Source organism: Triturus cristatus, chromosome 9 (assembly GCF_964204655.1).
Source record: "Triturus cristatus chromosome 9, aTriCri1.1, whole genome shotgun sequence".
Lineage (NCBI taxonomy): Eukaryota > Metazoa > Chordata > Amphibia > Caudata > Salamandridae > Triturus > Triturus cristatus.
Genome location: NC_140592.1, coordinates 5,208,396 through 5,228,576, shown reverse-complemented (window position 1 = coordinate 5,228,576; position 20,181 = coordinate 5,208,396). Strand labels below are relative to the sequence as shown.

General features: G+C 54.3%; 1 protein-coding gene across 3 annotated transcripts in view; it reads right to left on the bottom strand.

Annotated features, from left to right (window-relative positions):
• Positions 1-20,181, bottom strand: part of NEK4 (NIMA related kinase 4) — a 532,367-nt gene that overhangs the window by 168,993 nt on the left and 343,193 nt on the right. For all 3 annotated transcript variants that reach the window (XM_085624188.1, XM_085624190.1, XM_085624189.1), the window contains one exon: positions 9,409-9,521. In XM_085624188.1, coding sequence (XP_085480314.1) covers positions 9,409-9,521 — 113 coding nt within the window. The remainder of the gene's footprint in view (positions 1-9,408; positions 9,522-20,181) is intronic.

Sequence of the window (20,181 nt, the reverse complement as noted above, 5' to 3'; positions counted from 1 at the left end):
ACATGGCAACCATAGAGCTGATGGTTGCTGAGGTGGTTGGAGAGGCATTGGTTTGTTCATCACTTGTGATAGAGAGTTGAGTTTTGACGGTGACAGGGTCAGTTTGAGTGTTGAATTAGCTGTATATGGAGTAGATTTTCTTACAGAAGAGCACTGAGAGCTTGGTGTAGAGGTCTTGTGAGGTGATGATGGTGCTGGAGGTGACAGGAGGTGAGTTGAAATTTACTTGCTGCTGTTAGTGCTGGTGTTGATGCGATCTGCTCACGCTGTGCGATTGGTGTTCCCGATCTGTTGGTGGTAGTGTCTTAAGGCTGATTTGAAGATATCTTTATCTCTGGTATCTTGAATTTTTCTCCATTTGCATTCCAGTTGCTTGCAGTGGTGTTTTGTTAGATTGAGTTCCTCTGTGTACCAGCTGGCCTGAGGTCAGTCTCTTGCCATTGGGTTGCTCTAGGGAGGAGCCAAAGTGTTGGTGCATGCTGTGATCCAGCTGTTGAGGTTTTTGATGGCTTTCAGCAATTCACTTGTGTGCTCAGGCCAAAGTTTGGAAAGAGTGGAAGCCCACTCCTCTTCTGAGCTGCTTTTCAGTTGTCGAGGGCAGCTCCATGGTGGAAGGTCAGATGGTGTGGGATGAGTATTCTGAAACTGATGAGGGCGTGGTCTGTCCAGGTCATGGTTGCTGGCTTGTCGACTGTGATTCTGCTGATGGATGAGTAAATCGGGTTCAGTAGATGTCTGGTGGTGTGCTGAGTTAGGCCAAGGTTTCTGAGGTTTTCTAGAAGGGCCGTAGAGTTTGGGTTGGTGCCAGCTTCTAGGTAAAGTTTTATTTTTATTTGTATTTTTAAAATAATTTATATATAGACTGAATTGCATTGTTTTGAGTCAATAGCCACAGTGTTACATAACCATGCATAATAGCGTAGTAAGGATCATGGAGAGACAGAATATGGTACTGTGAGACCGGCCTCACGGCGTTGCCCTCTCCATCATCCCGCCAACCTGCAACCACCCTCAAGACCCGACATCCCCGACTCCGGCCGCCCCAGCCACCCCCGATCCACGGGCCGGCCAGAGACCTGACAGACTCAACACCCTACCACGCATGCCCAACCGAGGGAGCGGGAACCCTCGAGCCAGACCCCGAGGCGCCAGCCCAGTCACACCTCGGGTCGCCTTCCCCGGGAGGACTCAATCGGCCACCAGGCCCCTGGGGAGCAGGCGCCTCCCCTACCGAGCGTCTGGGGTCCCTCCCAGACCCACCTGAAAAGACCAAGAAGTGAGCGGCAGGAAATCCCGCCGAACCCCCTCCGTCATCCCAGTCCCCCCTCTGCGAGCACTCCGGACTTCAAAGAACCAGCGGAGTATAACAAGGGGTGCCGGAGGAACAAGGACAGGGAAGACCTGGAACCATCTCAGCCTGCTGACGCTGTCGCGGCTCCTGAACGCTGAAGTCACCTGGGACTGCTGAGTGACTCGCGGCCTCTTGCTATTGAACCATCTGAGCCCTGCGGACGAGGTCGCGGCTCCCGAACACTGAACCACCTAGGCCTGCTGAGCGACTCGCGGCCCCCAGCATTGAACCATCTGAGCCTGCTGACGGAATCGCGGCTCCTGAACTCCGACCACCTGTGCCTGCTGAGAGACTCGCGGCGCTCCCCTTGAGGACGACTCGATAAGAGATCGCCCAGAGACACGACACCCTCCAGCTCGAGGATTGTGAGCTTCCGCAGGGTATTTCGCAGAGACACTATCTTGAAAGACTGTCCCGCTACCCCCATTCCCCACGACTGAATTGTGGTACGTTGTGCCACTGCTGTACTATTTGCCTTTTGGGTCATAAAGATCCCTGAAATCATCGATAAAAGAACTTATCGTCCTACAAAGAATACGTGTGGTGTCCCTCTGTTCACAGTGCAGCTCAGGCTGTGCGCGCCTGGTTCGGCTTACTTGGGAGAGGTGGGTCAAAGGGGTGGGTAAGACGTGTTCGAACCCCCTTCCGGCGGACGCCTTTCCAACATTTGGTGGCAGACGACGGGATCCGAGCCGACACCGAAGGAGAGCGTGCAGTAAACGACTGACGCACTACCAAACAGAAATGGAAGGAGAAACCTCCCTGGGTGCCACAGGTACCGAAATAAGCTCACCGTTCCGAGAAGATCAATTGGACTATTACACGCATAGAGAACTAAAACAGTTTTGCAAAGACCTTGGCATCGCTACCACCGGACTGAGCACAAAGGAAGACTACCAGAAAGTACTGAAAGCCTGGGTCGAGACGGGGGCGCCCCCGACCCAAACGGAAAGAGACTCTACCCATGAACAAACAAGCACCCCGGCGAGAAACAACGGGCCAGAGGGGAACCTGTCCACCGAGGAACTATCGGACCGAGAGAGAAGCCGCAACCACGAACTGGAACTGGCAAAACTAAAAATCGAGGGAGAGATAAAACTGGCAGAGAAGAAGTTAGCCGTCGAGCAGTTACGGCTACAAGGGGAACTCGAAGAGAAGAGACTCCAAAGGGAGCACGACGAAAAGAAACTCCAGCTAGAACATGAACGCGGCCTGAAGGAAATTGAGTGGCGGGCTAGACACGAAAAGTCACAGCCGCCCGGGAATCCCCAGCCCGCTTCCGCCGGGGAAACCAAAGTCCACATTCCCAAGGATGTGGTCAAGGAGTATTATAAGAACGATGATATCCAGCAGTGGTTTAAAGCCTACGAAGTCGCCATGACCTCTCACCGAGTCCCGCAGAAGGATTGGGGGGCTGGCCTATGGGGCCGGTTCTTAAGCGAAGGAAGAGACACTCTGCTCGATCTGCCCTCCGCGGTCATGAACTCCTACAGCCACATGAAGGAAGCCCTCGTGGGCCGGTACGGACTCACCCCCGAAATGTACCGACAACGGTTCCGAGATTGCAAAAAGATACCGGGCACCACGTGGGTCGAATACGTGAACTTTTACAGCCGAGCTCTGGACGGGTGGATCAAGGGCAGCAAGGTCTCCACCTTCGAAGAACTGTTCGATCTGATCGCCTGGGAACATTTAGCGGCCAATTGCTTTATAGAACTGCGCCAGCATCTCCTAGACAGTAAACTCACCGACCCTCGGAAGCTGGCCGCTGAGGCTGATCGTTGGGTGAACACCCGGGCCACCCGGGGCCCCGTGGGGGACTACGGCCGCAACAGTCAGGGTCCCCCCCGCCAGAGGGGCGGAGGGAACCACGGCCGACCAAGAGACTTTGCCGGGGGGTCCTCCACCAGCCCCCCCAGCAGCCCACCAACGGCGGGTTCGGCCCAGTCTCCAGCCAGCACCGGAGCCCCAGGACGACCAGGTCCATGAGCTAGGATCACCTGCTTCCGCTGCCAGCAGTCCGGACACTACGCCAATGACCCCCAGTGTCCCCAGTATCAGCGAACCACAACGACCAACCCCACGACCCGGCAGATGGCCTCCGTGGCTCTGGGGGAAGAAATGGAAGACCCAGAGGAATGGGAACCGGCGGCCATGGCCCTGGTCTCCCTTGGGGATCGAGAAATGGTCCCCGGGACACCCTTGCCCGCCAACACAGAGAAATACCGACAGCAGGTGACTATCAACGGCCACCGAGTCGAGGGCCTCCGCGACACCGGGGCGAGTGTCACCGCGGTCCACCGCAGCCTAATTGCCGAAGACCAGATCCTAGCCGGGGCCCTCTGTCCGGTCGTATCCTCCGACAATTCTGAGAGCCTCTGCCAGATGGCCCTGGTGCCCTTCGAGTGGGGAGGGGTCTCCGGAGAACTGAAGGTAGCGGTCCGGACCTCGCAGCCCGTAGACTGCCTCCTGGGCAACGACCTGGAAAATTCCCCGTGGGGGCAGGTGGAACGAAGAGCCCACCTAGAGATGATGGGCCTACCGGAGTGGGTCTGCGCCACCACGCGCTCCATGACCGCACGAGTGGCCCCCTCCAAGGGCGGTGAAGCCCTCTTACCGAACACTCTCCCCGAGAACAGGGACCCCCTACCAGAAGCAGACAACCCTCCTTCCGAGGAAGTAGGAGACACTAACCCAGGGGAAGGACCGGAACCTTCCGCCCCAGAGGCCCCGATGGAACCCGAAGAACTGCCCGAGTTGGCCCAGTGGCACTGCGAAGGGGGGCCCTCCCGTGAAGAGTTCTGCCAGGAACAGACCACTTGCCCCTCCCTCGAGGGACTTAGACAACAAGCCGAAGCCCAGGTCGCCGGTGATCAAACCGGAACCCATTGGGTTTATTGGGACAATGGCCTCCTCTACAGCGAGCAAAAGTCCGCCGAGCTAGGCGCAGCACGAGTACTGGTGGTACCCCTGCGGTTCCGGAGCCTCCTCCTGGGCCTGGCCCACGATGTACCCTTGGCAGGACACTTAGGCCAAGACAAGACCTACCAGCGATTGGTGACCCACTTCTATTGGCCCAAGATGCGAGCGAATGTAGAAACACACTGCAAGTCCTGCCTCACGTGCCAGGGCAGTGGGAAGAGTGGCGGAAAACGCAAAGCTCCCTTACAACCGTTCCCCGTTGTAAGTACCCCGTTCGAGCGGGTCGGCATCGACATCGTGGGACCCCTGGATCCGAAGACCGCCCAGGGCCACAGATTCATCCTCGTCCTGGTGGACCATGCCACCCGCTACCCCGAGGCCATCCCCCTCCGCACCGTGACGGCTCCCGTGGTGGGCCGGGCTCTCATGGGGATCTTCTCCCGGGTCGGATTTCCCCGCGAGGTTGTGAGTGATCGCGGCACGAACTTTATATCCCGCTACATGAAGTCCCTGTGGCAGCAGTGCGGAGTCACGTATAAATTCACGACCCCCTACCACCCCCAGGGCAACGGCCTGGTGGAACGCTTCAACCGAACTCTGAAGGGAATGATCCTGGGCCTCGAAGAGCCCCTGCGCCGGAAATGGGACGTCCTCCTCCCTTGCCTCCTGTTCGCGTACCGGGAGGTTCCCCAAAAGTCTCTGGGGTTCAGCCCCTTCGAACTGCTGTACGGACATCCCGTTCGGGGGCCCCTAAGCCTGGTCAAGGAGGGCTGGGAGACAAGCCCTCGGGGAACACCCCCAGATGTGTTCCGCTACATCCTGCCGCTCCGCAACCAGACGAGGAAGTTTAGGGAACTTGCAGAGGCTAACCTCGAGGCCAGCCAAGAAGAAATGAAGCGCTGGTATGACCAGAACGCAACCTTGGTCGAGTTCCAGCCGGGCCAGCAGGTTTGGGTCATGGCTCCGGTGAGACCCTGCGCCCTACAAGACAAATGGACTGGTCCATTCAAGGTGGTCGAACGGAAGAGCAAGGTCACGTATCTGGTCGACGTACAATCCCCACGGAACCCCCTCCGGGTCCTCCACGTAAACCGTCTCAAGCCCCACTTCGTAAGGACAGAACTGAGTTTGCTACTGGCCACCGATGAGGGGGCAGAAGAGGACACGGAACCCCTGCCTGATCTCCTGTACACAAAAGAACTGGACGGTTCCGTGGAGGGTGTGAAACTGTCGGACACCCTCACTCCCCAGCAGGCCGACGACTGCCGCCAGCTGCTCGGACAATTCGCAGACCTTTTCTCCCTCATTCCAAGGGTGACCGACTGGTGTGTCCACGACGTAGACACCGGCGACTGCCCGCCTGTGAGACACAGAGCCTACCGGGTGCCTGACCGGGTCCGCACCTGCATCAAGACCGAGGTACAGAAAATGCTCAACCTGGGGGTCATCGAGCCCTCCGACAGCCCCTGGGCCAGCCCGGTGGTTCTGGTCCCGAAGGCTGCCTCCCCAGGGGTCGCCCCCGAACTAAGATTCTGTGTAGACTATCGGGGGCTCAATGCGGTCACCCGCGCAGACGCTCACCCTATTCCCCGAGCCGACGAGCTCATCGACCGCCTGGGGGCCGCCCAGTTCCTCAGCACTTTCGACCTGACCTGCGGGTACTGGCAGATCGCTCTCACGGAAGGGGCGAGAGAGCGCTCTGCCTTCTCCACGCCAGATGGCCACTACCGCTTCAGGGTCATGCCGTTCGGGATGAAAAACGCCCCAGCCACGTTCCAGCGGTTGGTGAACAAGGTCCTGGCCGGACTCGAGGAGTTCAGCGCAGCGTACCTTGACGACATCGCCGTATTCAGCTCTCAATGGCACGAGCATCTCCAGCACCTCCGACAAGTACTAATGGCCCTGCGCCAAGCGGGCCTGACAGTGAAAGCCAGCAAATGCCAGCTCGGACAAGGCTCCGTGGTCTACCTGGGGCATCAGGTGGGCAGCGGCCAGGTCGCCCCTCTCCAGCCGAAGATCGATGCCATCAAGTCCTGGGAGCCCCCCACCACGCAGACAGAGGTTCGGGCCTTCCTGGGCCTTACGGCGTACTACCGGAGGTTCATTAAAAATTATGGTAGTATCGCAGGGCCCCTCACAGAGTTGACCTCCAAAAAACTTCCGCAGAAGGTGCAGTGGACCCCCCAGTGCCAGCAGGCGTTCGACGCCTTGAAAACCGCCATGTGCACCGCTCCCGTACTCAAGGCCCCCGACTACTCCCGAGAGTTCGTGGTCCAGACCGATGCATCCGAACATGGCATCGGGGCCGTGCTCTCGCAGTTCGACGACAAGGGCATTGATCAGCCCATAGCCTTCATCAGCCGAAGGCTGCTGCCGAGAGAGCAGCGTTGGAGCACTATAGAGCGAGAGGCCTTTGCCGTAGTCTGGGCCCTCAAGAAACTGCGGCCCTACTTGTTCGGAACCCATTTTCGAGTACAGACGGACCACCGGCCCTTGCAGTGGCTAATGCGGATGAGGGGGGAGAACCCCAAGCTACTACGATGGTCCATCTCTCTCCAAGGGATGGACTTCACTGTCGAACATCGCCCCGGGACGGATCATGCCAACGCCGACGGCCTGTCCCGGTTCTTCCGCTTCGGCGAGGAGAACCCCCCAGTGGATGGGTAGTTCTCCACGCCTTTCAGCTGGGGGGGGACGCGTGTGAGACCGGCCTCACGGCGTTGCCCTCTCCATCATCCCGCCAACCTGCAACCACCCTCAAGACCCAACATCCCCGACTCCGGCCGCCCCAGCCACCCCCGATCCACGGGCCGGCCAGAGACCTGACAGACTCAACACCCTACCACGCATGCCCAACCGAGGGAGCGGGAACCCTCGAGCCAGACCCAGAGGCGCCAGCCCAGTCACACCTCGGGTCGCCTTCCCCGGGAGGACTCAATCGGCCACCAGGCCCCTGGGGAGCAGGCGCCTCCCCTACCGAGCGTCTGGGGTCCCTCCCAGACCCACCTGAAAAGACCAAGAAGTGAGCGGCAGGAAATCCCGCCGAACCCCCTCCGTCATCCCAGTCCCCCCTCTGCGAGCACTCCGGACTTCAAAGAACCAGCGGAGTATAACAAGGGGTGCCGGAGGAACAAGGACAGGGAAGACCTGGAACCATCTGAGCCTGCTGACGCTGTCACGGCTCCTGAACGCTGAAGTCACCTGGGCCTGCTGAGTGACTCACGGCCTCTTGCTATTGAACCATCTGAGCCCTGCGAACGAGGTCGCGGCTCCCAAACACTGAACCACCTAGGCCTGCTGAGCGACTCGCGGCCCCCAGCATTGAACCATCTGAGCCTGCTGACGGAATCGCGGCTCCTGAACTCCGACCACCTGTGCCTGCTGAGAGACTCGCGGCGCTCCCCTTGAGGACGACTCGATAAGAGATCGCCCAGAGACACGACACCCTCCAGCTCGAGGATTGTGAGCTTCCGCAGGGTATTTCGCAGAGACACTATCTTGAAAGACTGTCCCGCTACCCCCATTCCCCACGACTGAATTGTGGTACGTTGTGCCACTGCTGTACTATTTGCCTTTTGGGTCATAAAGATCCCTGAAATCATCGATAAAAGAACTTATCGTCCTACAAAGAATACGTGTGGTGTCCCTCTGTTCACAGTGCAGCTCAGGGTGTGCGCGCCTGGTTCGGCTTACTTGGGAGAGGTGGGTCAAAGGGGTGGGTAAGACGTGTTCGAACCCCCTTCCGGCGGACGCCTTTCCAACAGGTACAATGCAGGATGATTACAATTTAGAGCGTCCCATGTAATGCCAACCATTTACCCCCATATCTTTTTGTATTCCCTGGGGCAACCCTGTGAGAGCGAGAAACTCTTAATTCCCGTTTGACACACCAGTCCATTGCTTGTTTCGTGGAAACCAAAGGCGGGGGAGATGCCGCCCTCCAGACATTATCAATGTCTTGCGAGGCAAGTACGGTAGCAATCCCCACCAGCGTTTTGTCCCCAATTGTCACTAATCCATTCTGTGGCTCCTAAGAGTGCCACTCCAAGGGAAATGTCTTTTGGCCTCCGTGTCACTTTAAATAGTATGTTAAAGATGGTCTGCTAGTACTGGCCTTTCTAGGAGCATTCCCTTACCAGGTGGTAAAAGTGAACCCGTGGTTCTGGACAACACCAGCACATCGGTGTTGTCATTTAGCCTGTATGCCATGGCTTCAGCAGTGTTACGTAAGTCGTATGAACTTACTTGTTCAGCCAAAGTTCCTGAAGGGACCTGTATCCGTGGTTCTAAAGCGCTGCACGCGCTAACACTTCCTGGTGTGCACAAAGCCTGCTGACGTGTATCTAAATACCTCCGTGAGAGTCTAGATGTAAAGGAGACGAGTCTAAACAAACCACGTGTTCCCGAAGGCTCCATGGAATAATTAAACACAGCACAGCGAGATGCTCCATTGTGATGTTTAAAAACATAATGACGTGTCTGGATGGGCTGACAGGGAGATTCAGGAATGTGTGACCTCTCAATAAAGTTATATCGTATTTAAAACTATACCAAAGAAGTATCTGAGTTTAAACACACACAAATGGTTGAAACAAAAATATGTAATGAGCGTATCTGAGCACTCAGAAAAGATATAAATAATAGCCACAATCTCGTGTGTATGCTGTTAATAGGTAAAAATTAACGGAACGGAAAACAGTAGTTCCGATGTCATGGTGTCATAATCAGTTTGCCTGCATTAGTGAAACCGCTACCTTGCAAGAATGTGAGTGAGATTACTAACATTCATGTGAGCGAAATCTTATATAACATACCCTGGTATTGAATAAGGTTATACATGCATTTACACATAAACAACCTCACCGGGTGCATTATGTCTGTAATTGTATATAATGTCATGATGATAACAAGCTTTCGCCACGCGGCCGCGAAAGTGATCGCGATTGCGATCGCGTGCTACGGAGGGCGCGCGTGCACGTTCACGTGCACTGTAGCTTTAGGCCACGGCAGCACTTTGAAAAAGCCTGTTTACAAAATGTCTCGGCCAGATCAGCGCAAGCACTGAATCAGGCGAGACCTAAAAAACAGGCCTCACAAAGAAGTGCGGGTGGAGCATGCGGATTCGCCCAGTGTACCTGCTGAGCTGCAAGCTGTGGCGAAGACCGGCTCTTTGGGATGTGCTCGTCCTCCAAACGCAATCTTGATTCGGAGCATGAACTGTGGGAAGACGCTCTCGTGGACCGAGGAGCTGAAAGAAAGGTGTGACAGGTACATTTGTATAACTCTTCTGTTATAGACAAGGAGACAGCCTCAAGATAAGAGCATCGCAGGAATGTGAGCACCAATGTGTATATGAATCTCCTACTTCCCTGTAACTAGACACCTCAGAGACATCGACTTTATGGAGGATTCCCCTCTATGAATTCTTCGCTCTTCTGCTTGAATACGCTGCCAAGCACAGAGGGAAGAACTTTACACTGACTACATTCAGGCCTGTGGCAGAGGCAGGATTTTGAGGCACAAGAGATGAAGGGTAGCAGAGACTGTAGCATTGATTCCGTTTCAGATCCAACACTTACTTTGTTTTCTAAAGACTGCAGAGAAAAAATAAGCAATCTCGTAAAATATTTTTTTTTCTGAGTTTTTGCAGGCTGAGAGGCATCTGAAAACACCTGATGACTTAATTGTTTCAACTGAAAATTGACAGTTTCTCCTGTACTTTTATTCTTTGGCCCACTTTACATTCTATCCTGCTCACTGCTGCTGAATGGCAATTGCGGTCTCGTCTGTTTTAATAAAGATTTCAAGAAAATGTAATAATATTTTTGTTAAAACAAAACTTGATCCATAAACATAAATGAAATGTTAAGATAAAATACCTATTGCTCTCTTTCTGCATGGTAGCCCCCACTTTTTCCTGAACTGCTGATGTGCTTTGACTGGGTGTGCCCTGAGCTCCTGCCAATCAGGTAGCCAGGGCCTATATTCTTTCCCTAAACCTGCACTGAAAACAAAACCCAATTGGCATCTCAGGCCACAGGTCAGCCCCTGGTAAATAGTACCACAGGTACCCAGGGCACTGTGACCAGGGAAGACCTCTAAGGGCTGCAGCACTTACAGTGCCACCCTTATAGGCCCTGTACCTTTACACACACACTGCCTTTGCAGGCTGCGTGTTTTGGTGCAGAACAAAGTGAAGAGTCAACATGGCACATATTGTGTAAACAAGAACTAGCCAGTGGTTGGGAAAATTCCGCGCAGAGAGGTGAAGATCACAATAACAAAATCTCCTTGAAATGCCACTGCTTCTGGTATACCCTACAACGACCACCTTACGTTGTAAATGTGGGAAACCCACCATAACATATATCAATAATAGGTAATCCGAGCACAGGCATATAAGTCAAAGCAATAATTAAAGTCCAAATATCAGTCTTGATTATGTTCTTCTTCTATTTATTTCAGGCTTGTTTGTCCAGTGTTGTTTTTGCATTTCAGACAAATCTTCACATCACACAAATTGCCAACACATGTTTCGTCCAACAGACAGTAAGTCATGGACTTCCTCAGGGCAGTATATCAAAATATTACTCCAGAAACAATTTAAGGGAAAAATATTGCTTCAAAGTCCTGGCATAATAAATCAAACTCCTCTTAGTATCAATGCGAATAAATATCCATAATATGGAGTAGCAAATAAGTAGTCATCAGTGTCAGCCACAAGTCCAGAAGCTAACTGTTACGGTCCTCCATCTGGACCTCGTGAGTATGCATCGGCATATTTCCCTTAAATTGTATCTGGAGTAAGATTTTGATATACTGCCCTGAGGAAGTCCATGACTTACTGTCTGTTGGACGAAACACGTGTTGGCAATTTGTGTGATGTGAAGATTTGTCTGAAATGCAAAAACAACACTGGACAAACAAGCCTGAAATTAATAGAAGAAGAACATAATCAAGACTGATATTTGGACTTAAATTATTGCTTTGACTTATATGCCTGTGCTCGGATTACCTATTATTGATATATGGCACACATTGTGCCATGCCTACAACCCACTGCCCTGGCATAGATCAGTCACCCCTCTAGCTGGGTGCCCTATACCAGTAGTGAGGGTACAAGTGCAAAAAGCCCTGCACCCCAACAGTCTCTAAGTCCATTCTTAGACATTGTAAGTGCCGTACTGCTATTAAGAGTACATGGTACTGGGAGTTTGTCATTACGAACTCCACAGCACCATAATGGCTACACTGAAAACTGAGAAGTTTGGTATCAAACTTCTTTAGCACATTAAAACCACACTGATGCCAGTGTGGGATTTAATGAAAAATACACATAGAGGGCATCTTAGAGATGCCCCCTAAAAAACGACCTACCACTAGAGTCCAGACTGAGTGGCTGCTTTCAGCTGCCACCACCAGACACGTTTCTGGACCTGTTAGAAATGGGATTTCTGGTTGGCTAGGGCTTGCGCCAAAGCCAGGCAGAAACCACCACTCTAAGTCAGGGCTGGGGAGTTACACGCCAAAGATAACCCCTGCTTACCCCCTTGGTAGCTTGGCACGAGCAGTCATGCTTATCCCGGAGGCAATGTGTAAACCGTTTGCGCGCGCACCCAGCAACAACACCCTAGGCCCACCACAAAAGAAACTCCACACAAGGTTATATATAAAAATAGCCTTTGTATTATACTAAACACATTAGATAATATTCACACAATTTACACTGTGCCAACTGGCGCTGGGCAGGATTTACAGGGGACTATTTACACAAGACAGGGCCACATGGACCACTGTCAGAATTAGCACAAATCACTAATTGTAACTGTAGAAATGTAGAACAAATAATAAATGTAGCGCACAACCAGTAACCACTGGTAAAAAGGTAAGTACACCCTACGCAATCCTAAACACCTTAGGCATATATCACGCAGGGAACCATGAACTCACTAGCATAACCTATACTAGGAAAACAGTCTCCTATGCATAGACACAGTTAGGAATAAAAATAGCATAAAGGTAATGCACATTAAATGTAGAACAATCAGAAATGTAGCGCACAACCAGTAACTACTGGTCAAGGTTAGGAGCACACTATGCGATCACAATCACATTAGGCAAAAACCACAGTAGCATGAACACACACTATATAATAAAACACTAATTAGGTGCATACATCACCTTAGCGTAATTTGCTGAACTGACCCCCAGGCCACCTGGCCTCTTACTGGGGCTCAAGTGCCCTATGTCTCAAAAACGTCAGGGCGTAAACGGTGGCCTTCTACTGGCCTCTGGGGCAGCGAAAAAGCAATGTGCCCCAAGCGCAGGGGGGGCGGGGGAGTGTGTCTCACTCCGCTCTTGGGTGATCCAAAATGACTGCCCCACGTTGCAGCTGCCCGCTCTCTCTCGCGGTGCAGCTGTGGGCAAGCAAGCACGGGTGCTACGGTGCCTCCAGGGAGCACCAACTCGGTGAGGGGGTGGAAAACAAATGCCCTCAACGTTGGAGCGGTCCGCTGCCCTGCGGGACCGCTCAGCCTCTGCCTCCCCAACCACAGACTATCTCGAGCTCCACTCACCGGCCTCTTCGCTGGAGGGGGAAGAATCTCCTCTGGTCTTCTCCTCCGGTCTCTCGCAGCGTGGCGGTGGAGCTTATCCTCTGCGGGGGAGGCACCGGCGGCAGTACGTCCTTCTCGCGGCGGGGGCAGGCAACGGCAATGTGCCTCGGGCCCCCTCCGTCTCTTCTAGCAGGCTGGTGTACTTGCGGGGCTCTCCTCAGGGCATGGGAGCCCCGCGATCCACAGCACGTCCGGAGCCAGCCCCGCCCACATCCGGGCAGGATCCTCTCTACTTCCGGGTTGCCGCGGGCAGCGGCGGTGAGTTCTATACGGGGTGGGCTCCCGTTTGAAGGTAGAAACAAATGCGGGGTGGGCACCCGCCAACGAGCACCGTAATGCGGGGTGGGCACCCGCTTTTACTATGGGCAATTCCTCCAGGCGGCCATAGTGCGGGGTGGGCTCCCGCCTTCGTTCAAAGGTACATATAATGAAATAAGCAGAGTGGGCACCCGCCAATGAGCACCGTAATGCGGGGTGGGCACCCACAGCCAAGAGACACCGCGAAGCAGGCAATGAGGGGTAGGCTCCCTCAGGAAATCACCATGTAAGGCGGGGTGGGCACCCGCTCAAAAAGGCACAAAGCAGGGGAATCCCTACGTCGGGATTCCCTCGGAAATTATCGCAGCTCAACGCTTCTGCTCCCAACGAAGGCGCTCTTCAGCAAATAAAAATAAAAGCGCTTCTTGGCCATGGAAGATGGAGTGCTCCTCCAAGGACGGCAAAGTTCAGGGAAAGTCTTTCAGGAGGCAGGGGGGCAAGGGCTGGGCCCAGGGGCCAGCTCACAGGGCCCTCCAGGCAGGGAGGCAGTCCCCAGTGGTGGTCTTTCCTGGCGCCCAGCAGCCGCAGCTGGCCCCCCTCCAGTTAGGATCACAAGAAGAACATTTTTCTTGGGGTCACAGCCCCTTTTTATATACACATTTCCTTTGTTCCCAAGTACAGGGAAGGCGCGAACCAGATGCAACTGGTTCCTGAGCACTTTGTTTTGCTCAGCCCCTCTCCCTATTCACAGGACAGGCTAGGGACATCAGTCGCACCACAGGGGGCGGAGACAGCATTGTGTGGGGAAAGCCCAGCCCTATTCAGGTCCCAGGTGTACTCCTCCCACTCATCAACATGCAGATCTCTCCACTCACCACTGGGGCAGACCCACCCTGACTCTTGGAGGCAGGCACACCAGCCAATCACAAGCCAGACAGTCACTTCACATTTACTACACAGACATGCCAGCTTCTAGAAGTGGCACTTCTACACTAGACACAGTAACGCCGCACACATCATCGCGCAGCATTCAATCTCATGATTTCGCACATACCAAACTCGACCCTGCACTCCCCACACATCAGGAACTACCATGGACACACACATTCCCCATGCATTCCTATGGGAGGGCAGGTCAGTCTCACTAAAGACATACACAGCGCGCACGCACTCTCCACTGGGACACAGTGTAAAAGCGCCTAGAGGCCTAAAACCCCTTACACAACATAGGGAAAAAGCTAGGATTATTACAAAAAGTTTTGGTGGTGAACCTACCAAAAGGGCCAAGTCCAACACTACCCCCTTCCAGCCAAAACGCAGGGGAGACCAATCACCACCGTGATGGGCTTCCCTGCTTTGGGCGATAGAACATGGACGCGGGCCCGCAACGGCATGGACACCCTCCGGTTCTACGCCACTCTGAACCCACGGTGTTCCGTCTGTAAAAGCTCTGCGGACCAACTGGGCTACCCCACTGGTACTCCTCAGCGGTCCGCGGCCAGGACCAGGCCCTAGGCCATCCATATGCCACTGGTCCTTGCCTATCCACAGAGTGGGGGGTAGTAACCCCTGGCACATAGTAACCATTCTCCACTCTACCCCTCATCAGGGCAGTTCTAAACTGCCACTGATCCTCTGGCCCAGGGTCTGTACCCTCAGGCTGACCAACAGTCACGGGCGAGGCTCTCCTCCCCCTACCTCTTCTTCTAGGGTTCCGTCCTCTCTTCCTCTGAGCGGCGACCTCGTAACACAATTCACCAACCAGCTCAGGACCTCTCCCTGAGAACTGGTCTCCCAACCTAGGGTTTAACCCCTCAGGTTGCACCGGGGTCAGAGGCGAGGACTCCCTCCCTCTGCACCCCCTTCCAGAGTCCGGCACCCTCCCAACTGGAGTGGTGCCTCTAGCAGATACATCGGTCAGGACACTGCTTACAGTCGTCCTTCCCTCCAGGTCAGGCTGATCCTGAACCTGGCCTCCCAACCAGGGGTCTAAACCCTTTGGCTGAGTACTTGCCTGGCACTCCAGGACTTCTGGGGACTTACACACCATCCCCCCGAGGGTAACATATGCCTCATATGTTGCGTGACAGTCTGCCTGGCGCAGATCTCCCGTCCCCTGTCCACCTGACAGTGCGTGAAGATCCCCCAGGACAGACGCGTGGTCACCATGGTCACCTCTAGGAGACTCAGCCCTCCCGGCTGGTCCCTGACCCACTGGCTCCTCCACTGGGGAACACAGCCCCATGCCACCCCTCTCACTGGACTTCTGTACCCTCCCTACTGGAGCGGCACTGCCAGACACCAGAACCACTGGAGCTCTACTTACAGATGCTCCATGTTCTCCATACACTAGGTGATCCTCCTCAAATGGACTAACAGGACAGCCTAGGCCCCCAACCTGGTGTTCCCTGAAGAAACCATCCAGGCTCTGAGACTGGGTTTCGGGCCTCTGGGGACTCGAAGTCACACACTCACTCCTACTCCACTGAGATAGGTCGTGAACCCCTACACCCCCCTCACTACTCTGGGACCTAGCTGGGCTACTCTGAACCTCTTCCCCAATACAAGACGAGAAGATACCTGAGCCACTACTTTTGGATTCGCTTGCCCATGCCTCCTCAGAACTTCGGGCACTTTCCCAGCGGTCTGCTTCTTCTGCCAGGGCCCAAGGACAAAAGGAGTTATACCTCAACAGGTGTTGGCGCAACCCGGGATAATAACTACTGAGCATCTGCTCTTTGGTAATCATATTCAGCGCTCCATCCAAATCCTGTTCCGGGTTAAACGCCAGCAACTCCCCCAGTGCATCATGACAATCATCCACAAAATACCCCCACGACTGGTGAGACAGCTGCTTCTTACTGTCCCTGAACTTCAACCTGTACTCCTCCTCTCGGGAACAAGGTACCATACTCGGGGAACTGGGAATGGGACGTCCTGCACTGGACTCTATATCGCTGCCACCACTGGACTCTACCCTCCCTGGGGAATCCAGACAACTACCACTGCGCTCAGGGGACAACTGACCCTCCAGAGCTAGTTTCTCTCTGGCAAAGGCCCTCTCTGCCTCTGCCATCCTCTCCTGCGCTAGGACCCTCTCGGTCTCCAGCTTGGCATGCTCTGTCCTGAGCTTTTCCATGGCCAGCTGATGCTCCCTTTCTTCCCTCCTATCTACCCACTCCTCTGGGTACAGGAAAAGGGATGGGGCGCTGCCCCTGACACTGGACCCAGCAAGGGACTCCCTATCTATGGGTTCTTCACTATCTACTGGCGTCCCTGTTCTGTCACTGTCTTCCTCCTCTTCAGACTCCTCAGGGCTCCCCTCAGACCCACCACCCTCTTGGCGTGCGGCCCGGGCCCTCTCCTCCTCACTGCGCTCACGTTCCCATTCATCCTTCTGCCATTGGATCAGGTTTTCCCTAAGTTTTGACTGGGAGTCTGACACACTCACTGCTATGTCTCTTTCCTCACAAAACTCAACCAACTCATACATACTGTATCTAAACAGACCACAGAAATTAAAAGCAGACTCCATTTTGGCAGGACGCTCAGGGACACGTGCAACACAAGGAACCTAGGTGTCTGAGCTGAAGCGAGAGTACACAATTCAAAAATGGCACTTCTTAGGAGAAGAATTAAAAAATAAACCTCAGACCAATAATCCCCAAACATGTGATTATCTAAAATGCAGAGTTTTGTAGTGCAGCCAGTCGTCGCTGTGGTACTGTGCAAACGCAAGTTCTAATCCCACCGCTGATCACCAATGTTAGAAATGGGATTTCTGGTTGGCTAGGGCTTGCGCCGAAGCCAGGCAGAAACCAACACTCTAAGTCAGGGCTGGGGAGTTACACGCCAAAGATAACCCCTGCTCACCCCCTTGGTAACTTGGCACGAGCAGTCAGGCTTATCCCGGAGGCAATGTGTAAAGCGTGCGCGCGCACCCAGCAACAAGACCCTAGGCCCACCACAGAAGAAACTCCACACAAGTTTATATATAAAAATAGCCTTTGTATTATACCAGAACACATTAGATAATATTCACACAATTTACACTGTGCCAACTGGAACTGGGCAGGATTTACAGGCGACTATTTACACAAGACAAGGCCACATGGACCACTGTCAGAATTAGCACAAATCACCAATTGTAACTGTAGAAATGTAGAACAAATAATAAATGTAGCGCACAACCAGTAACCACTGGTAAAAAGGTAAGTACACCCTACGCAATCCTAAACACCTTAGGCATATATCACGCAGGGAACCATGAACTCACTAGCATAACCTATACTAGGAAAACAGTCTCCTATGCATAGACACAGTTAGGAATAAAAATAGCATAAAGGCAATGCACATTAAATGTAGAACAATCAGAAATGTAGCGCACAACCAGTAACTACTGGTCAAGGTTAGGAGCACACTATGCGATCACAATCATAGTAGGCAAAAACCACAGTAGCATGAACACACACTATATAATAAAACACTAATTAGGTGCATACATCACCTTAGCGTAATTTGCTGAACTGACCCCCAGGCCACCTGGCCTCTTACTGGGGCTCAAGTGCCCTATGTCTCAAAAATGTCAGGGCGTAAGCGGTGGCCTTCTACTGGCCTCTGGGGCAGCGAAAAAGCAATGTGCCCCAAGCGCAGGGGGGGCGGGGGAGTGTGTCTCACTCCGCTCTTGGGTGATCCAAAATGACTGCCCCACATTGCAGCTGCCCGCTCTCTCTCGCGGTGCAGCTGTGGGCAAGCAAGCACGGGTGCTACGGTGCCTCCAGGGAGCACCAACTCGGTGAGGGGGTGGAAAACAAATGCCCCCAATGTTGGAGCGGTACGCTGCCCTGCGGGACCGCTCAGCCTCTGCCTCCCCCAACCACAGACTAGCTCAAACTCCACTCACCGGCCTCTTCGCTGGAGGGGGGAGAATCTCCTCTGGTCTTCTCCTCCGGTCTCTCGTAGCGGGGGGTGGAGGTTCTCCTCTGCGGGGGAGGCTCCGGCGGCAGTACGTCCTTCTCGGCGGCGGGGGCAGGCACCGGCAATGTGCTTCGGGCCCCCTCTGTCTCTGCTAGCAGGCTGGTGTACTTGCGGGGCTCTTCTCAGGGCATGGGAGCCCCGCGATCCACAGTACGTCCGGAGCCAGCCCCGCCCACATCCGGGCAGGATCCTCTCTACTTCCGGGTTGCCGCGGGCAGCGGCGGTGAGTTCTATACGGGGTGGGCTCCCGTTTGAAGGTAGAAACAAATGCGGGGTGGGCACCCGCCAACGAGCACCGTAATGCGGGGTGGGCACCCGCTTTTACGATGGGCAATTCCTCCAGGCGGCCATAGTGCGGGGTGGGCTCCCGCCTTCGTTCAAAGGTACATATAATGAAATAAGCAGAGTGGGCACCCGCCAATGAGCACCGTAATGCGGGGTGGGCACCCACAGCCAAGAGACACCGCGAAGCAGGCAATGAGGGGTAGGCTCCCTCAGGAAATCACCATGTAAGGCGGGGTGGGCACCCGCTCAAAAAGGCACAAAGCAGGGGAATCCCTACGTCGGGATTCCCTCGGAAATTATCGCAGCTCAACGCTTCTGCTCCCAACGAAGGCACTCTTCAGCAAATAAAAATAAAAGCGCTTCTTGGCCATGGAAGATGGAGTGCTCCTCCAAGGACGGCAAAGTTCAGGGAAAGTCTTTCAGGAGGCAGGGGGGCAAGGGCTGGGCCCAGGGGCCAGCTCACAGGGCCCTCCAGGCAGGGAGGCAGTCCCCAGTGGTGGTCTTTCCTGGCGCCCAGCAGCCGCAGCTGGCCCCCCTCCAGTTAGGATCACAAGAAGAACATTTTTCTTGGGGTCACAGCCCCTTTTTATATACACATTTCCTTTGTTCCCAAGTACAGGGAAGGCGCGAACCAGATGCAACTGGTTCCTGAGCACTTTGTTTTGCTCAGCCCCTCTCCCTATTCACAGGACAGGCTAGGGACATCAGTCGCACCACAGGGGGCGGAGACAGCATTGTGTGGGGAAAGCCCAGCCCTATTCAGGTCCCAGGTGTACTCCTCCCACTCATCAACATGCAGATCTCTCCACTCACCACTGGGGCAGACCCACCCTGACTCTTGGAGGCAGGCACACCAGCCAATCACAAGCCAGACAGTCACTTCACATTTACTACACAGACATGCCAGCTTCTAGAAGTGGCACTTCTACACTAGACACAGTAACGCCGCACACATCATCGCGCAGCATTCAATCTCATGATTTCGCACATACCAAACTCGACCCTGCACTCCCCACACATCAGGAACTACCATGGACACACACATTCCCCATGCATTCCTATGGGAGGGCAGGTCAGTCTCACTAAAGACATACACAGCGCGCACGCACTCTCCACTGGGACACAGTGTAAAAGCGCCTAGAGGCCTAAAACCCCTTACACAACATAGGGAAAAAGCTAGGATTATTACAAAAAGTTTTGGTGGTGAACCTACCAAAAGGGCCAAGTCCAACACTACCCCCTTCCAGCCAAAACGCAGGGGAGACCAATCACCACCGTGATGGGCTTCCCTGCTTTGGGCGATAGAACATGGACGCGGGCCCGCAACGGCATGGACACCCTCCGGTTCTACGCCACTCTGAACCCACGGTGTTCCGTCTGTAAAAGCTCTGCGGACCAACTGGGCTACCCCACTGGTACTCCTCAGCGGTCCGCGGCCAGGACCAGGCCCTAGGCCATCCATATGCCACTGGTCCTTGCCTATCCACAGAGTGGGGGGTAGTAACCCCTGGCACATAGTAACCATTCTCCACTCTACCCCTCATCAGGGCAGTTCTAAACTGCCACTGATCCTCTGGCCCAGGGTCTGTACCCTCAGGCTGACCAACAGTCACGGGCGAGGCTCTCCTCCCCCTACCTCTTCTTCTAGGGTTCCGTCCTCTCTTCCTCTGAGCGGCGACCTCGTAACACAATTCACCAACCAGCTCAGGACCTCTCCCTGAGAACTGGTCTCCCAACCTAGGGTTTAACCCCTCAGGTTGCACCGGGGTCAGA